The sequence below is a fragment of the Eufriesea mexicana genome, unplaced genomic scaffold (genome assembly GCF_001483705.2).
Source record: "Eufriesea mexicana isolate 0111107269 unplaced genomic scaffold, ASM148370v2 scaffold16945, whole genome shotgun sequence".
NCBI lineage: Eukaryota > Metazoa > Arthropoda > Insecta > Hymenoptera > Apidae > Eufriesea > Eufriesea mexicana.
Window position 1 is genome coordinate 54,945 of NW_016924300.1, and position 19,720 is coordinate 74,664.

At 43.9% G+C, this 19,720-nt stretch overlaps 1 protein-coding gene across 1 annotated transcript in view; it reads right to left on the reverse strand.

Moving 5' to 3' along the window:
• Positions 1-294: 294 nt before the first annotated feature.
• Positions 295-19,720, reverse strand: part of LOC108554119 (uncharacterized) — a 20,929-nt gene continuing 1,503 nt past the window's right edge. The window contains exons 3-20 of the mRNA XM_017909284.1: positions 15,347-15,407; positions 12,754-12,936; positions 12,407-12,666; positions 12,070-12,324; positions 11,818-12,003; positions 11,485-11,753; positions 10,937-11,409; positions 10,762-10,884; positions 9,957-10,683; positions 9,698-9,880; positions 9,548-9,631; positions 9,377-9,448; positions 8,814-9,294; positions 3,712-5,269; positions 3,446-3,630; positions 2,081-2,264; positions 1,690-1,809; positions 295-994 (exon numbers count right to left, since the gene is read on the reverse strand). Coding sequence (XP_017764773.1) covers positions 543-994; positions 1,690-1,809; positions 2,081-2,264; positions 3,446-3,630; positions 3,712-5,269; positions 8,814-9,294; positions 9,377-9,448; positions 9,548-9,631; positions 9,698-9,880; positions 9,957-10,683; positions 10,762-10,884; positions 10,937-11,409; positions 11,485-11,753; positions 11,818-12,003; positions 12,070-12,324; positions 12,407-12,666; positions 12,754-12,936; positions 15,347-15,407 — 5,856 coding nt within the window. The 3' untranslated portion in view covers positions 295-542. The remainder of the gene's footprint in view (positions 995-1,689; positions 1,810-2,080; positions 2,265-3,445; positions 3,631-3,711; positions 5,270-8,813; positions 9,295-9,376; positions 9,449-9,547; positions 9,632-9,697; positions 9,881-9,956; positions 10,684-10,761; positions 10,885-10,936; positions 11,410-11,484; positions 11,754-11,817; positions 12,004-12,069; positions 12,325-12,406; positions 12,667-12,753; positions 12,937-15,346; positions 15,408-19,720) is intronic.

Below are 19,720 nucleotides of genomic sequence, written 5' to 3' on the forward strand. Positions count from 1 at the left end.
AAAATAAAAAAAAAAAAGAGGTCTTTGAAGGGGGTGAGAGAAAAGGAGAAAGAGAGTGAAGACCGCTCAAATTTTGTATTCAAAAAAAGCGACAAGATTGGGTAGTTGTTTCTAACGTATCCTAGTATGCGTCATATCAAGTGAGCGATATAACAAAGGATATTTAAATAAAAATTTCTAACAGTGTGGTTAAAAATGGATACTTTTATTCCAAATACAAAAATTATTTTATAAATATAAATATAAATATATATATATATATATATATATATATATATAAAGTAACGTAAGCTGAACCTATGTATATACAATAACTATAATATTTACAGACAAATTTTTAACGATAATATCACCACGCTTCGTTTCCGTTAGTTATGGCTACATGCGTTTGTAAAGATTAAAATGAATCTTTCAGATTCGTCAATTAATTGATTTTGATCTTGTGATAAAAGTTATCTTGTGCCTGATTTATCAGTTTCACTGAACACTTAATATTTTTACGTAATTTTCAAGATAACGTTCAACACATACTTTGGAAGAAATTACTCCTTGCAGCCAAGTCCGGCTGACCAGTTGCAAATACCACCGACCGGATCAAAGGATAACTTATCGGGGCAAGTGTACTCGGCCCCAATTACCAAGCCGTTCACCATTTTTGCGCAAGTAATAAATTTTTTACAAGAATCTGGATGAGGGAAGTTGCCTTGATCCAGACATCGGATAGTTCCTTTGTTCGTGAGAAAGAGTTTTCCGTTGAAGTTGGATTTTCCAATCACCGGTTCCTCCTCGTCCTCGTAATAATCGTAATCGATAACTGGCGGTCGTATAGGTCTTGTCGTCACGTTTTGTTGAGTTTTATCCTTCGTCTTCGCCTTCTGTCGACCTCTGTGAGTCGGAGTGAACCTGAGAGTAGCCCTGCTTGTTGTTGCGTCTGTTCTAGGTGCAACCGTAGTGCTTATTTTGCGCCTCAGGGCGTTCCTTAACAGTGGTCGACCTGATTGTGTAACTCGATTAGTTATACGATCTTCAACAAAAGCGACTAGAAGAATCCCGTTAACACCCGTAGAAGAACATAAAGGATGCATCAGCACGCATATGATATATCCAGCGTGAAGAACGAAATATGTCTGCAGACGTATAGGATGCAGACAAAGAAGGAAAGAGAATCAATGTGCGTAAAAGTTATAATTGCATTAGTATTCGTATTGCGCGTTGATACAGACGGTAGTGAAAGAGGCGAAGAACATGATTGCAATTATAGTGTAGAGATGCATAGTAAAGATAAAAAAGATTAGCAAAACAGGTGAACGATTATGAAAGTCGACAAGGTAGAGTTGTCAAAAAAATGTTGATTAGCTTCCACTAGAACCCCAATAATGAAGTACCTTCTTGAGAAAAATAAAATGTGATTAGTTCTTGGTAGTAACTTGGTAGTTTCTCGAAGGTTTCATAATGTTTGAATATCAGAATGGGAAAATTATACAAATTAGAAGTCAGTAAATGAGAGTTTCGGTGTCACATCGATTGATTCACCAGGAAGAGCATGAGAAAATATAAGTCGAAGATTGCGGTGCGATGAGAAATTATGTCCCAAGTGATTCATGAACAAAAGTGAAATATGCATCCTAATATTTTAGTTTAGAGAGATTAAGAAATCTGGTGGTGGAGGATTTAACAAGTTGAGTGTACCGGTGGCTGATGATTGCGGAGACGGTGGATCCGCCAAAGTCACCGCGATTTCTTGTGCCCTACTACTTTGATCAATATCTTTTTCAGGTTTCGGTGTCTCTGTTCTTTCATCCATGGCATCTAAAACAACATAGAAATGTTCTTATATATTGCTTCAACAACTATTTCCATAAATTTGTATTTTATTCGTCCATCGATTAGAAGAAATTTGAATTTGAAACGTTTCGCGCAAATTGTACTGCGTAGTTGCCTGTAATGGGAGGCAGCTCGGTGCCCCGGCTCGTCATGCTGCGTCATAGTAGTTGACGGGATATAACGCGATCGAGATATGAGATTTCGAGTTGTAGAATATCGTTATATGCACGTTTTACATTGTCGTATCGTCACTTACCGAGTGTTTCGTTAACATGAGTCTGAAACTTTCCGTCGGTCAGATGAGTTTTTCGATGGTTCGCGAATGTGTTTGCAGTTTTGCTTTGCAATGACGTCGAATTGAACGTAGAGGGTTTCCTCAACCTGGTTGACGGCAAATTTCCTGGTGTACGAGTTGTTACTGTATTCTTCGAGGAATTCACCTGTTCGTAGATCATACGCAGATTGTATTTCGAGTCTATTCGCCGGTATGGTGAATGCAATTTTGTGATTGGTCAATAAAAATATCAGTTGACTGTCAATTGGTATAAATTAACGATGAAAATTTAGGTTTTGAAACATTGTATATTGAATGTCAAAAACGAATTCACCGATGACGCTTTTATAATTGATTAATCAAATGTTACTAAGGCGTACATTCTTTTATAGGGATATTTATAGAAACTACGTTGGATATTATGACGTAAATAATCCAGGTTCAAAGCTTTACTCGAATTTGTTATATGTTTCTTATAATACGTGGCTTATACCGATTGACATTGTGACTGTTTTATTTCAAATAATAATCGTTCGAGATAGAAAGCGCTGTGAATCGATACACAAGAGAAAGGGAGAAAAGAATAATTGAAGAGTAAGCGCGGAAAATAACTATGGCACTCCATTCTTTTGTTAAATTGCTGAATTTCGTAGCTAAGCATTAACCCTTTGCACTGTTGACATTTTACTGTATAAGCATCGATGAATAAAGATTACAGACATAGTTTCAGTAGTGTCAAGTTTACGGTGAATATATGTATCAAAATGAACAAATCACAAAGGGTTAAAATATATCGTAAGATGAAATCAAGTAAGCGTAGCGCAGGCGTCTTAAAACGTGCGACACGCGCCTCGTAGAAGAAAATATGTGTTAATAGATAAATCAGCGGTAGATAAAGATAAGAACGCATGGCGGCAGAAAAGATTCCCGATGAATTTCCTCCATAGATAATGGTCACTTTCGATCATACTTTTCTTCTTGTTATACAATTTTTTCGTTAATCGTTGTCACAGAAGAATAGAATCCTTTTTTTCGTTAGGCATGAAATGAAAGGCGATCGACTTGTACTTGGTTATATTTTTTAAGGAATATCATCGACGGTGTAGCTTTGCCTTCTTTTTCTCGTTCGAACAGTAAACTAAAACGAGGACGGATCGTTTTGATGTTTTTACTGGTAATTCATGAATATTGCGAATCCCACTTCGTTTAGTTAAGTGTAAAGAGAGGGAGAGAGAGAGAGAGCGAGCGATAGCATCTGAGTTAGCATTGTATATTATTAAGAAATTGTTATACTTCTTTTTTATGTCATCGAGTCACAAGTGTAGCAAATTTAAAGTCTAAACTGACCTCGGGTTCGAATCGATCGATATTCTCCTCGATCCGAAGATGTTCCTCTTTGAAGACAGCCTTGTTTCCTGTCTGATATGTCTTTGGCATAAGCTTCTTTCCCACGCTTGTCTCTTCTTTATACGATCTCTCTCGGTCATTTAGATTTCTTACGCGATTATTTGCTTTTGTCTTTTTTACGTAACCTGTTGCCTCAATTTGTTTGTCCAATTGCTTCTTAGCTGGATTCTCTACTACCTTAACGTCGTCACCGGAATTAGTCGCACGAGTAGTTGTCTCATAGACGAGTGAGTTATTCGTAGTTCTAGTAGTAACGACACGCCTGCGTTGAGATTTTCTATAATTAATAATCCTACGTCGAGGGTATTGTGTTCTTACTTCTTCTATCGAATCTTCTTGACCTTCCTTTGCTGCTGGACTTACGTAATGACGATTTCCAGACTTACGTCCAAATTCGTAACTGGGATTAAATCTAGTTTTTTGTCGACGAAGGTTAGATTTGTTCAGTGTTCTCTCGGTTCGAGTAGTCGGTGCTTCAACAAGTTCTGCAACACTAGTGGAAGAAAACGTCGTGGTTGTCAACGACGAAGTCAACTTGGAATCTTCGTTATTTCTCGTAGAGTTTTTCCCATCTTCATCAGTGTACGTTTTACCGATCTTTCCGTTCGTTGAATAACCATTTTCCAAATCTGCGGCATATGTTCTGTTCTCTGAATACAATTCTGCTTCTGTTACAGGTTCCGATACGCTTGTCCTGGACACGACATTCGATTGTACTTCAGTCACAGAAATCGAAGTGGTCTCATCTGTAACGATGCTATTGTCATTTGTATTATTATTATTATTAGTTAAAGACGTTTCGGTCATAGTATCGATAGATTTAGAAACTATCGAAGGCTCTGGTTCAGTAGGAGACGAAGGAGTAGATGTAATAGGTGTCGGATGAATTGGAATAGTAATAGCTGAAGAAGCCGAAGATGTTATGTCTTTTTCCAAGTTTTCGATCTCTGTGAAATCAACTATTGACGATACATCAGGTGTAGTTGGTATGTATTTCTCTGTATGCTCTTGATCCATCAAAGAAGTTGCGCTATCGACTTCATCCTTGATTCTGACCACGTCTCCATTATTATTTTTAGACAAATAGGAATTCAAAGTGACTTCGGTCGAAGACTTGGAATTTTCTTCATCATCATCTTGAAGATCAGAGTCCATTTTTCTATCCATGTCGGGTCGTTCAATTTTATCAGGGACATTATAGTTTCTTTCTATCAACGGAGTTGTAAACTCAGTGGTTAACGCTTCATCCTCCAGTTTCTCTGATATCGGATGTTCCGTTTCGCTTCTAGTCACGTAAAATCCACGCGGTACCTTGCTCTTTAGTAAATTCACTAAAGGAATACCACGCATGGTAGTAGGTTTCAGGGTAGTCGTCAACGGACCTTCGCGATCTATCCTCTTCTTATTAGTCAACGAAGTATCGTCATCGTCAACCGCGCTATTGTCATCAACGTAATAGGCGTCTATATCGTCTATGGATAAATCTAAATCGTTCTGAACCGTGTTACTCCTCTCTTCTTTTTTATCGTGTTTGTTTGTCATCCAGGATTTCGATTCTGTATCATTCGATATTATATCCTCTCGAACTGTAGTTTCCTCGAGAATCGAATTCGCGTCTTTTTCACGCGATAAAACCTCTTTGTTCTTCGTTTTAAGAGGAAACAAACTCAAGAATATGGGTGACGGACTGCTGGTGTAATTGTTCGTTTGATAACCAATTAGTTCCTTGAGGGTTGGTAATCTATTAACTTCCGAGCTGGCGACCTGAAAATCAGAAGAGGGTAGCACGCTTAATGACGATGTTCCGAAACCTTTTTCTTCGATCTCTATCATTGCTTGACAGCTTTCTTAGCAGTCTCTCTTCGTCCTAAAAGAAAAAGAGATGGAGAGAGAAAGTAAAGGAAGCAGACGATACATTCGTATCGATACAACGCTCGACATGCTGATTTTCTGGTTGTCAGTTGTGATATTTTATTGGTTTATATTGTTTCGGTATCTTTTTCCCTTCGCATCTTTCTTTCCATACCTCGGATTACCACAAGACTCGATCATTTTTATTCTACCTATCTATTCGGCTTATAAGTCATTAAGTATCTTGTAAATTTTTGATGATATATACGATAAGAATAATCATGTCTATGTACAGTATTGATCATGACGATGAACGATTCGGAAAGATGTGATATCACTTGGTGGAGTCCCTGCTCCCGATCAAGTTACTAAACACAGACTCGATCTCAATTGTAGACGATTCGTGGGATTCCGTGGTGAATCGTGCTTGATAGAGAAATTCACCCTCTATCGGCAAGGTAGACCTTTCAACTTGGGCCTGACGAATCTCATTGATCGATTCGTCCTCGTTCGCTTCATCGGAAGAATCTGTAGATCTTTCCAGCGTGCCAGAGATCGGTGAAACTGTGGTAGAAGGGTAGTCCAGTCGGGCAACTGTGGTTTGCAAAGGAATCTTTGTGGTCGATGTCAACGAAGAGTATTTGGTTTTTATCAGAATCTTTTGTCTTTCCGTAGTGGCCGATTCCTCGACGGATGTCACAAGCCTCGTTACCAATGGCTGCGGAGAAGGAGTAGTTACATAATCTCCATCTACTAAATTCTGAACTTCTGCACGTTCTTCGTTCAAGCTTGTCAAGGTAGTCGAGTCCTCGCCTTGCATGCGAGGAGTTGTTCGTCGAGATTGCTGCCTTCTGTAAGCATCTGCTGCATAATCGAATTTCTTCGCTGGAATCAGGGTCTCCGTGACCGGTGGTTCCGTGCTGGAAACTGGACGTTTCGCGTAGAAACGCGTCCTCACGTGAGTGGAAGAGTCGAAACTGGGCGACTGAGTGGCATCCGGGACCGATTCTTCCTTCGCTTCACCGCGATTCCTCGTTATCTCGTGATATTTATAACGAGTTCTCGGTTGACGAAAGTTCTGATACTTAGTCCTCAAATTGCTCGTTTCTTCCGAGTCCTCCGATGATGAATCGAGATAATAAAGGCCTTGGGTACTCACAGTTTTCTTTAGGGAAGCTGGCACTCTATACCGAGGACCAATTTCTGGTGACAGATTACTAGAAGATCGATGAGTTTCTTCATTCTCAAACAAAGCAGTCTCCACGTCCTTTGCAGAAGTCTCATAGAGTGTTATACCTCTTTGCGGAGTCACCGAATACAGGTGTTTTCCATTGTTCGATGAAGTAGTGTAATGGTTCCAGAATTCTTCCGATTCTTTCCCATTGGACAGAGCAGCAGGATAGAGAGTTTCATCGTGAGCTCGATTGATTCTCAGAGTGGCGTTCTCGGATTCGTTTTGTCCCTCCAATCGCAAATCTTCTTCGTCGTCGAATTTATCGTCGGTGATTAAATCCTGTTCGATCAATCGCGTTGTTCTCGTGGTCGTTGAAGAAACTGGTCTGCGTCGAACGAATAAACTCTTCCTGCGTTTCGACAGAACCTCCAGGTCACCTCTCTCGTTCGATGAAGACACGTCGGTCGAAGTTAGCGTGATCGGATGTCGATTATTGGTTGTATTCTCAGTAGGAGGAGAACCGATTGGTCGTCTACGTACAAATTTCTTCCTCACGTATCTTGAGTCCAGATAATATGTTCTGTTGTACACCTCTAACCTACGATTAGGCTGGAACGAAGATACAGTTGATTGTGAAACAGAGTCGTATGAATTAGTTGGCGAAGTGTCCAGGTCGCTACGAAGTGGCAACGTTTCACCGAGGATGTCGTCCGTTTCCGTTAAGTTGATCAAAAAATTCGAAGTTGTTGATTCCGTTGTACCCAATTCTGTTAATGATTCCTCCTCCTTTGTCGTCGACTCTGTTGCGATCGCTGTAATATTATCGATTATCGTTGAGGCCATCGTGATAATATCGGAATTAGAGAAACCCGAATCATCGATCATAGTCTCGGCAGTCGGAGTGGTCTCTAGTGTTACCTCTGTGAAACCATTGGTTGCATCGAAGTCAGTTGTTCCTGCGACAGTTTCTGTCATAGCTGAACTGAAACTTTCCGTCGAGGCGTCTGATATCTCAGCAGCCACCGTATCTGTTGAGTCTTCTTTAGCAGTCGTGGACTCAAATCTCAGTAAAATTTGATCTTTTTCCGCGGATGAATCTTCTACGGTAGACGCTGTATTTTGAACCGGTCGAAGGCGCTTGATCACCTTCCTTCTACGAGGAACCGGTTTATTTTCTACTTCCTCTTCTCGCGCCGCGGTTGTGCTCGTTGAAACTGGCCTTCTTCTTAAAACAACCTTCCTTCTTTTCGGAACAGCGTTTACATTCCCCTCGATATTAGCTTCGGTACTATTCATAGGAAATACAATCTTAATCACGTCCGGATCAATGTTCTCGATTTTGATACTGCTGCTGGTCGTTGTGAGATCCTCGTCAAGTCCTTCCCTACCATCGCTTTCGTTATTATCTGTTACCGCGACTACTTCGTTCTCCACTACCGATTCCGTAGTACGAGCAGTTTCAACCGTGTTCGTCTCGATGTCTAAACTGACCGTAGTTTCCTGTGCTCTTGGGGTTGTCGTCATTTGTGGCGAATTTTGGTCGACCTCGTCTATGGAATTCACGATCGGTCTTTCGGTTGTAATTACAGTCGTGGCTGCAGTGTCGTTGAGAGAACGGTTAGCGAATAAATCTGCCGTTGAAGCGGATGTAGAAGAATACGACAGAGTACTTGTAATCTCGCTGGATTTTTCTTCGGAAGCATCTGTGTCTTTTTTCCGTTCACCGGTTTCCACGTTGTTTCTCTTCCTCGTGTACTTAGTCCTGGCGTAGATGTCTCTGTTTACAGAAACTGGTTTTTTGAATACCTTTATATTCGTGATTTTTTCGTTGTCTACCTCGTCCTTAACCACATTTCCCGATCTCGAAGACAAGCTTCTCCTGGGATAGCTTTGAGCGATCCTAACGATGGGACTGTCCTCGAGTTCGTTAACTTTAGTGGACTCGGTTGATCTAGAAGTCGGTCGCCGGAATCTTCTCCTAGGAGGGTCCGAGTTGATAGTCGTACTAGTAGGATTTTCCTTAGTTCGCGTGCGTTCTCTCACCACGGAATCAGACGGATCTTCGGTTTTGCCTCTGAAGGTAGGTGGCGTGTATCTGCTCACTCCTCTGCCTCTTGACCTTCCACGACTACGGGGTGTCTCTTCGACGACGTTGCGAGAGCTTTCGATTTGCTCGTTCTCGTTAATCGGCTCGTTTCGACCAGCGTTCTCCTGCTTCGGTCTTAATCGACCTCGTCCTACCAAAGGGGACGAGCGCGTGTGGTTTCGCGAGGATATACTCACCTTGAACCTCGTCTGATCGTTGGATGATGGAAGTGGAGTGGTCGTAGGCTCGGTGGAAGGCCTATTTCTTCGGTTAAAGCCAAATGGTCGTGGCTGAGATACCGTTGCAGTGCTGATCCTTGTATTTGGAGACGACAACGTGGACGAGCTTGCTGGCGCCGTGGTTAAAAGGATCTCCGTTGCCGAATCCTCGACTAGTCTCACGGACTCGGTAGTCGAGCTTGCCTCTGGAGTAGTGGTTGAAATCGGTTTTTCCGTTTCCGGGTCAATAAGGATATCGTTTGGTGTCGAAGATAAGCCGATCGAAGGTTGAATATTTATCACAGCAGTCGTCGTAGTGGTATCCACCTGCTGATCGATTTTTGGCGGCTCACTTGAAACGACTGATTCCGTGATTGGGCTTTGACTAGTGGATGCAACTTCCGAAACAGCCTCTGTTGACTGTGGCGTCGTGCTCCTGAATCTTTGAACGCTGACATATCTAGGACATTTAGGAATGACGATTAATTTATCGAGTAACACGAGCTGTTTCGTCGTACACGCACAGTTGGAAAGATAGAAACCTGGATTTTGTTGTTTGCGAGTTTTCCTCGTTCGTGGCCGAACGTGATTCCTGATCTTTGGTATTTTCGGAACTCGTTTCGGTATTTCTATAATCGAAGAAATAATCATTAACTTTTCAAAATTTCTTTCATTTCATTTCCGTTTTTTATTTCTTATCATTGCCAACTTACTTCGAAGACACGCCAGGACGACGACGTCGAATTGGCCCCTCTTCCTCCTCGTCCTTGTTTTTCTCCTTCGCGTCGTTCTCGTTTCTGAGGGATTTTCATCGCGACGATTAAAAGGCAACGTTCTTCTTCTACGCGTTCTTTTGCACTTACCTTGACGTCGAAGGGCGCGGACGTCTGATGTTGATATAATTAGGCGTTGCTCTCTGCGTCGAACTAGTTAAAAAGGGATTGCTGATCGTTTGCTCCTCGGAAGAAGCCACGTCTGTGTTGTCCTCGTCAACATCTTCTTCGTCAACGTCTTCGTCCTCAGTTGGCGGCTCCTTCGTGGAAGGTCTGTCAAAGATAAAACACCGTCAACGTTAAGACTTTACACGATGATGGAGACATCATGGAATGCTGTTCTTCGTACTTTGATCTCTCGATGGTAACGTACTGCGGCTTCTGCGAGCGTCTCAGACCTTTCACCTCTGGAACTTCATCCAGTCCTTCGAATTGTGCTTTTCCCGGCCCGTTCGCATTCGTAGGTGTACGTTGCCTGTTTGCAATTTTACCGGCTTGACGATTCAATACGCGTTCGTACAAGGTACGACTTATCGTAGCTGGAGTAGCATTTTCGCTGCCAGAACTTGCCGTATTGTTAGGACTTTTGTTTTGAAGCAACAATTGCTTCTCCAGTTGCTCTATACCGCCTGCTTTCTTGATCAGCATTATCAGTTCTTTGATAACTTTAGGGTCCTCTTCGTCCGCGATATCAATTTCCTTCTGAGCAACGTGTTTATCAGTCTTTGAGGTGGTGGAGGGTGCCTCCGTGGTCGTAGTAGTGCTAGACTTGTTTCTGGTGATCGTTTTATATAAAAGTGTCTTCGGAGTACTAGTCACCTTAGGCTTCTCCTTTTCTTCCTTCTCCTCTTCTTCGTCCTCTTCATCGTCCTCGTCGTAGTACTCGTAATCTTCCTCCGTATTCAATTTCTCGGAGGTCGATCTACGTGTGGTACTGTAGAGATAAGTCGTGCGACTGGTCGCAGCTGTTATCGGCGCTCTGGTCGTGGACACGGTCGACTGCGAAGGTTTCGATTTCGGACACGCAACGTTGCGCGGATAGTCACAGGAATCGGCTGCCTTGTTGAACACCAGTCCTGTGTCACACGAGGATAAGAATTTTTAGAACGATTGAAACCTCTCGAAACTGCTCGTAGCAATTGCAATTAGATTACCAGAAGGGCATGTGAACTGATGAGCCACCACACCGAGACCACCTGGACCACTCTCCAAACACCAGAAGTATTTCTTGCAGTCACGAGGGTGCGGGAAAAATCCTTCATCCTCGCACTTGAAATCTGTCGAGGGAGCAAGATTACTATTTTTTTACGCTTTTAACTCTTAACTTACCTGTGCCGGGATCAGGCGTTGTCGGAGGTTCCGGAGTGGTTAATCTATTACTCAGTGATTCTTCCTTCGAATCATCGTTGGTTTGTTCCTTGCGGCGAATTGGCTTCCTACGATTCCGATTGGAACTTGATCGACCTTTCGGTCTACTTTTGTTCCTGTTCCTTGTCCTCTCGTTTTCGTTTATACTTCTGACCACGTTGCCTCTCTCAGAATTTTCTTCCTCGTTAGAAGACGAATCGTAAAATTGCCTGTCGATTTGTTCATCCTCCTCGTCTTCCTCGCTGGCTCTGGACCGTGAAATTGTCCGATACTTGGGTCTAGAGGAGGAAATTCGGTTCTTCGAGACAGGGGCCGCAGTCGTGGTGCTTCGCCTGACATTCGAACCAGTTCTTCTCGCCACGGTATTGCTCTGAGCTCCATGCACTCGAATTTTCTTACGGCTATCCGTTGCCTTCGATTTTTGAACAGCATTCCTAATTCGAGAACAAAGAACCTTGGATTTTGATATATTTAATACCTGTATCGTAAATCAGCAACTGCGTACGTACGTGCTGCTGTCTGTCAAGAGAGTCTCTTTGGCAGTTTCGATCAGGGGATAGGGACGACCGTGACATTTTCCCCGGAAGTCATCGTTATCGATCGTCCAAAACATAATTCCTCCTAGTTTCTTTTCATTCGCGTACTTGGCTTTCAATCTGACCATCTCTACGTCGTCGTAACCTACCCATTGGTCTCCCTTGTACGCATAGGGACCCATCGCTTTTGGATTTGGTTGTACCACTTCCCAATCGTCCGACTGTTCCAGGTTCTCGCAGATCTATGAAAACGATATAGTATCATCTGTTTTTCCATCACCGAGATGGCGAATAGCAAAAACTAACCTCGTAATAAGCAAGATAGCCTTTCTCGCCAGTCGCGTCACCCTTGGTCCCTGGACCGTCCGCTGGCGATCCTAGATCAGTGGCATCCTGATTGAAAAGGGTATAGGTCCGGCCATACGTTGGAATTCCTAGAACTAACTTCTCCGGGGTGGCGCCGTTTTTTAACAGGTAGTTCACGGTATAATCCTGGAAAGTTGCCGAGATTAACGTTTTATAAGTTCATCACCGATGTCCAGGAACCGATGTCCTTACAATCGTTAATTCGGTGTCGTAGCTGTACTCGTTATCTTCCTCGAGAGGGTACAGAGGTGCGTGATGATTGACGGCTGGATCGTAAGACGAATGATAGTCGTACGAGAGAAGATTGATGAAATCCAAATATTCGTTTAATCTAGGAATGTCGTAGCCTTTCTCGATATGCTCGATACCAGCTGGCATGGCCAACGATACCAAAAGCCTCGGTCTTCCGGTTTTTGAAGACTCCCTTTCAAATTCCTCCCTGAGTTCCTTTACAACCGATTTGTTCGCGGTGATTAAGAATGTACGATAGCTCGATTTGAATCGGGGTGATATTTATCTGCCACGATACCTGCACTAAGCTGGCATAATTGTCTTTATCCCGAGGCTTGCCGCCTTCTCTAGAGGCTGGATATTCCCAGTCAAGATCGAGGCCGTCGAAGTGGTTCTTTCGCAGAAACTTTATGGTGTTCTTGACGAACTCCCGTCTCCTGTCAGGGTCGGCAAACATCGGAGAGAACCTACTGGAACCTTCGTTCCAACCTCCGATAGCCAACAAGGTTTTCAAGTTCTTGTTGTACGTTTTCAAGCCGTTGAACTTGGCATATCCACCTGTAAAAACCGCGCAAGGTTAATCGATGCGATTTTTTCGCAAATCTGGCTCGTTGCCATCCCCTTCTCTCTCATGCTTCGTCATACCTTTCTCAATGTCCTGGTACTTGTCGAAAGGTTTCAGAGCGTTGTCCTTGGTGAATCCGCCGAAAGCGTAGATCAAGTGGGTGCATAAATACGGATTGATGTTTTGCGGCGAAAACTTGGCTGTACCTGGTCGATAGATCGACCAGCTTGTATAGTAGCATACGATCTTTCGTTCGGCATTACCTGTATAGGACAAGTCGCTCTTTCAATGGTATTTCGCGTGAATGCGAACGTAACACATGCATCGCGAGAAGCACGAATGGCCGACACAGAGAAACCGTGTTACGGAGAAACCGTGTCGCGATTGAACTTTCATTTGTCGAACGAGAAACGGATCTACTAGTCGCGTACCGATCGTGCAGCGAATATCCACGCGCATTAATTATATCGCGATAACGAATCATCGTAAGATTTTCATACCAGACCCCATATAGATCGATGACACACGTATTAGACTAAAATTATATTTAACGTACCTTGACCCGCGCAAAATTTGCATAAATTCTATAAATAAAATATTTTCTTTCATAGGATCTCGAAGAACCCCCATGGCAACTGCATCCCCTATCGCTTACCATTCGTTTAACGAGAAGGAAAGTGCAAGTTATTCCCAGGTGTTTGCAAACACCTGTTCTCGGAACGGAAGATGTTAAAACACAGCGATCATGATAGCGTCTCGATCGCGATTTGCAATTATAAGCAGACAGACAATTAACGAGGTATCCACGTTTTCTCTTTTATTTTCACACGTTTCCTTCATTGATAATTCGATTCGCAGTCACCTTGGAGAATCATGGACAGTGCTCGCTTTCGATCAGGCACTTATCCTCGATGCTTTCACTGCTCGCACGAGAGAATGTAAAAATCGAGTCTAGAATCAAGATCGTTCCTGACCCTGATCACCCACGTGGGACAGACGCTCGCCAGGTCGATGATTTTATCGTGCCACGTATGAGAACAAACAGAGCAATGCTCGAACCAGTTTATTCCCTCGAAATATCGCGTCGGAGTGCATTTCGAAGGTTTCCTTCGAATTCCACCTGGCGAACTAGAAAGTTCCATTTCGTTTTCGTTTTTCACGAGAGCGATACGAGGTAAAAGCTCGGGCTTGACGCAATTTCCACGCGGCCTTTTTCCATGATTCGCGCCAATCGGGTTTGCATTGCAGCGGACAGGATGAGGATAATCGAACTGAGGCCAAGAACTAGACAGCGATATAAAAGGCATGCGAGACTTTGTGTCGTTTCACACGCACGATAGTTTCTCTATCTGCAGTTATATGAACGTTGCAAAGGAGGTAACGTTGTTAAGCACGGTGCATAATACAGGAGATAATATCGGTAAGAGGCACGCGGTGTTAGCCGCAAATCTGGCATTCTAACCGCGTTCATAACGAACGAGTCCTCTGTCTCTACAGACCACGTCGCTCACACTTTTCCTTTTTTCAGACCTCTTCGTTCCCGAGCGATCATCGATGCCTTTGACGCATAGTTTCGCACGTGTTTGCAGTGTTCCCTGGGAATAAGTGAAGGATATGCCGATCGTCGACTTTGCGAGCAATTACCCGAAGAAGTCTGCGATTTTGCGTGGTTCGCGTGGTTGATGATCCCATCGCACGAGAAACTGGACCGAGATTTTTACAGCGATGAGCAAAACTGAATCTACAATTGGGAATCTACTATCTTTTGAACGAGCTGTAACTTCGCGAAGAGGAATCGTTCAGAAGCATTCGAGGGCTCGAAGCCTGTACTTTCATATCCCTAGATCGAATTTCTATTCAGACGTTTCTACAATAGAAAATAAAGACTGCCTTTCACTGGCGAAATTATGAAAATTCAAACGCTACTGGTTTCCTTAAAAATTGTTCCTCGGGGTATTCACGCTCGAGCCTTCAGTTTTCCAAAATCTCATGAAAGTTAAAGCCAGGTGATTTCACTTCGAACGAAGAGTATACTACTTACATTATAATGACTAAAAGAGTTTACAAGAATATGTTATCGTATGATTTCCCTCCAGCTTTGCTCGTTGCTGTACCTACGCGATCGCGATCTCTCCCTTCAGTCGAACCAGCTATTGCGTCAATTATAAGAGTTCTCTTAAATCTGGAAACGATTACGGTATCGATTACGAGACTCGAGACAGAAACTTGGCGGGAAAACGATCGCCTTTTAAATACCCTGACTGTTTTACGTTTACAATGTATATTCGACGTCTTTTTTCTCCCCACTCGTGTACCGGCTACACCTCGAACGGGCTCGTTTTTGCTGCGACCGTTTTCTCCGAGGTGCACACGTTTCACTGGTCGAGATATGGCGAGTCCAGTGAAACTGCATCCGCGCGTGCACTGGTCTCCACGTGCTATGCTAGAGAAATTACCGGGAGAGAGATCAGAGACTCGGTCACAGAGTAAATGGGCCATTCGCCGTTGTAACCTTGCTGACGCGCCTCATCTTTTTATTTTCCCAGGAACAAGTCAAAGTTTCGTTTCCGCCGCGTCACCGTGAGGTCTCACGATCGGCCATCCGGCACGAAACATCGTGCACTTCGATCGTCGAAGTTTCTTTTCGTCCAAGTTCCGTTATGAAATACTCACCGTTGTGAATCGTCGCGAGTAGAATGCTTAGGCAAAGTAGCAGCGACACCGTTCGGTTCTCCTGTAACGGAAAAGCGATGCGACGCATTAATAATTCGTTACTCGAGCTGTCTGCGAACCGTATTCGTATTCGAATGACAGTCCGTTTCTATCGTTCTCAGAAACCGAAAAATTTCCCTACCGTTTCGATCGTCTGGCCACGACTCTAGCTCGTGCAGACTGATCCCGTGCAATTTCGATCATTCCGTACACGCGTAGGCCTTGGGACCTTTGCGAGTCGGTTAGTAGCAACCTTAACCATCGTAGCGTTAAACAATCGCTGGAAAAACTGTTGGCCGATCAGATCAGATCGGATCGATTTCTACAACTTTTACTTTCAACGAGTTTGCATAACTCGTCACGGATTCCCTTTGAACGTTCAATGATCCTGTAGCTAGCAACCAACTGTTATCAGGAGCTTCTTTGTCGGCTGGACTAGAACCCGGAGTAGCAAAGATGGAAAGAGAAGCAAAACGGATGGATCGATCGATCGGTGAACGGGAGACCAGCGAAGGTGCGCGTTCGCGATCGAGCGAGCAGTGCACCTGCGATCGGTCCGCGGAGATTCCGATTTTGTTACAGAGACCTCGGGGATAAAGCGACGTCGGGACGCGTCGTCCGGCAAATAGAGCAGGGCCGTGACACCCAAGGAGCCACTCCTCGTTACGTAACGTGCGTGAAGAGAAAGCACGAAGAGAGAACACCGTTCCGCGACCACTTTCTCGTACGTTTCGGCCGGCGAGCGCGTTACGTTAACGTTACGTCGTAACGCCGTTCCTTGCGATAGAACAATTAGTATCGCTGGTGGAGAGGCTGGGTAGGCTAACGATCGTCGATCGCGCATTCCTTGCCCGCAGTCGACGGGATTCGCGTCCCTTCCGCTTTTTCCTTTTTGCTAGCTCTCGTCATAGCGTGCGTATGGCGTGGTGTGGGAACACTCTTCTTCGTCTCGGCGGATCCCGAGAATCGGAGAACCGAGATGCCACGAGGAGAGCAGGATCGCGATGGCAGATAAGTATAATCGTGCGCTGGCATAAGCGCGGGTGGGGGGGTCGAAAATTCCCCACGGGCCCTTCTAAATGTCAAATAACTTTCTACGAGATCGGGAGGCTCGCATGGGAAATTGTTGCGGCTCGACTGCGAACGATACCGTGGCGCGCAATGCGCGAAAACCACCTGCTCGATCCACCAATTCCTTTCGGAGAGTTTCGTAACCGGAACGGAACGCGTCGCCGCACTTTCGGTGATTTCGATCGGGGAACCTGTCGCGGAAGCTTTTTACTGATTACCGGTATCGGTTGTCGCTGCGCGACTTAGAGGAATAGCGATCATATTTCAGCCTGAAAACATTCGGTAAAGAAAGCGCAGTTTTGTTATTTAGACATAGGCTATGGGAGTCCCAAGATGGCCGCGTGCCATTGCCACCCTGGAGATTCGAACGCCTGGGGTGGCAATGTAACCGTCTGAACTCGAACTTTGCGAATCGTAGGCAATTTTTGATCGGATTTATCAGGAAATGTCAACCAGTTACTTTCGACTTCCCATGCGAGAAGAAAGACCGTTACTCGCCGTGAAAGCAGCGTACACGAATTATCGATGCAGGAAGGACAACGATGCGTTAACTCGAACCAAAAGTTCCGTCGATTCGGATCTGTCGAACCCGACCCAATCAACCGGGGTTTGAATCTATGTCAAAAAAAAAATAAGTTGAAAATATAGAATGACGTTTTCTCACGCGACACCTCGTTTTCGAGAAAATCGACCTTGAATGGCGGTCGGGTGTGTCGATGCGCATTCTACGTGTTCTTTGCTGTGAATTATTGCCTCTGTTCAATTTTCTCCGTTATATCGGATAATTAAGATTACACGATGAAACAGATACGCAATTCTACTTTCCCAACTAAATTGCAGTTTTAATTTATCGAACATTGATTTCATTCCTTCTAAAGAGCTTACGAGTATAAGAGTATAATAGATCATTTTGAGTAGAATACCAGGCGAATATTTAATATGGCATATTTGAAAAACGTCATTCTATATCTTTGACTTATTTTTTGTTGTAAATTCGCTCCCGTAACTATCGAGGTTGTGCGTTACGCACCACCAAAATTGCTTCGACCAGTACCGATCGTCCGGTTGTACTCGCGACGAAGCATCGAACTTATTTACATTCGATTCGTACGACCGCGGCTAGACACGCTTCGAGTTCCTGTGACATTTGAACGGCTCGTTGACGTCCTGACGATCCCGATGACTTCATCCTCCGCTTTAATACCGTTAACCGCTTCTGATGACTCGATGCCTCGCCAACACCTTTCCTAATCGACGATGTATAAGGAATCGTGGGTTTAGATTTGGAAGGAAAGTTGGTAATTCGGGTTCGGTATCGTTGATGAGCAAAAGAAAGAGCGAAAGGAATGCTTTAGCCGACTGTCGAGGAATCCCAGGGTCTGAGTTTAGAAAAGCAAGCACGTTGGGAAAAAACAGGTATCAACGACGTTAAATCTCGAAGGAAACAAAGAGGAAGAATGAGAAAGACCCCGAGATCTTTGGATATTCCAGACACGCAGGGACGAAAAGAGCAAAGGGAAAGACGGTTAATTTTAACGTAACCTTGAAGATCCAGAATCTAGTACCGGTAGCGGTGAACCAGTTGCAAAGGTGAACAGGATGATTCGTGCGTCATTGTAACCGAGGGCTACCATACCTTCCAATAGCCTTAACGATCCTCGATCTTGCATTCCTCTTCTTCTTAATTCTCCTTTAGGTAGCCGCTTCAGCTCCTGAGATGCAGAGTTAACGAACCGGATAAAGAAATAAGGATCGCTGGGCAAGATTCAATTATGAGTAATCTTGAAAAAGAATGGCAACGGTTTAACGTCGATCGACTTCAAATGCTAATCGACTGTTGAAATGAACGGTAATAAAAGTTGGATCGAGCTCAGTTCATTTTTAAACGATCTGTCGATGGCTTTTCGAAATCCACGGTATAATTGATCAGTTTCCATAAACCATTATATAAATTCCTTCGCATCTCTGTGATACACGTAGTCGAAAGTAAAACCTAGTCGATCTGTCGTTGGTAGATAAATCCAGCGTAGCTCGATCACTTTTACTTTCCATGGAATTCGCTCCGAGGAACCGGACTCTCGCTCTGTTTACCAGGAATCTAATACCACAGCCCTGTTCTTAATTAAATCTTCTTTGCTGTCTCTGATCACCATCGAGACTCCCAAGGACCCACGACTGGTCGAAAATAATGGGTCGTTGCGTGCACTTCGCCTATTTCGCTTTTAGATCCGTATGCAGCATCGCGACGATCATCGCCAGGTTCGTTGCTTTCTTTTCAGCCGTTTTCAACTGGCAGAAGATCGATCGTAAATCGCAAAAATTTTCACGAGAGCCGTGGAATGTTGCCGGAACGTTATTAGGAGAGACGAGGAATGCAAATGCGAGGTCGTAAAATGGGATCATCGATCCGAAATACGTTGAAAACACGCGAAACTCGTGAACCAGAAGGTTACCTTCTGCGGTGAAGAGGGGAGGTCATAATCGACGATCAAAAGGAAAAGAAAGACCACTCGACGAGTCTCTGAAAGGTCAGCTGCTGACCTTCCTTGCACTTTCCAAGTCCTTTTTTCATTCCTTCTTCTTCTTCTCTCGCTTTCAATCTTCATCCATTGCCTGCCTTTCTGTTCCGATCGAAGGCGAACGAACGTGTCGTTGTCATCGGCATATGTTCCTTCCAAGAGCATCGGGGAACCGAGTGCAATTTACTCTCGAACAATTTCTTCGTCCGTTTTCTACCTTGCGTGGAAGAAAGTTCGCTCCAATCGCGACTACGAAATTCGTCGAATTTTACCTGTTATCGTTCAATAACTTTCTTACCGCGTGAAAGCTACGAGTTTAATTAAAACAGGACAGGATTATGAATTTTACATCCGACTGCGTCACCGTTCCACGATTATTCCTGATTGATTTCGGCCGTGGTTTAGAAAAGTGCCTCGAGCGTTCGAATTTCACGTTGTGTAAACGCTATAAGACATCTCCGAGCTGCTCTACTCGTCATAGATCGCTCTCCCAAGGACGCTAATGCTTGCCTAATTCGAAACTTTGAGAGTTCGAGATTTCGAATATCTTTATATCGGATTATGTTAAAGACGCTTGTACAACGATGTGCGTTCATTTTTTATCGTAAGAATCGGGGGATGTTGCGAAACATTCGATTCACGATCTAAACGAATTCTTACGTTTGGCTTCCTTCAACGGACGACAGTGTAGCAGGATTAGGGTCATAGGAAGACACCTAGATGCCTGAGACGATGGTCTCGGAAG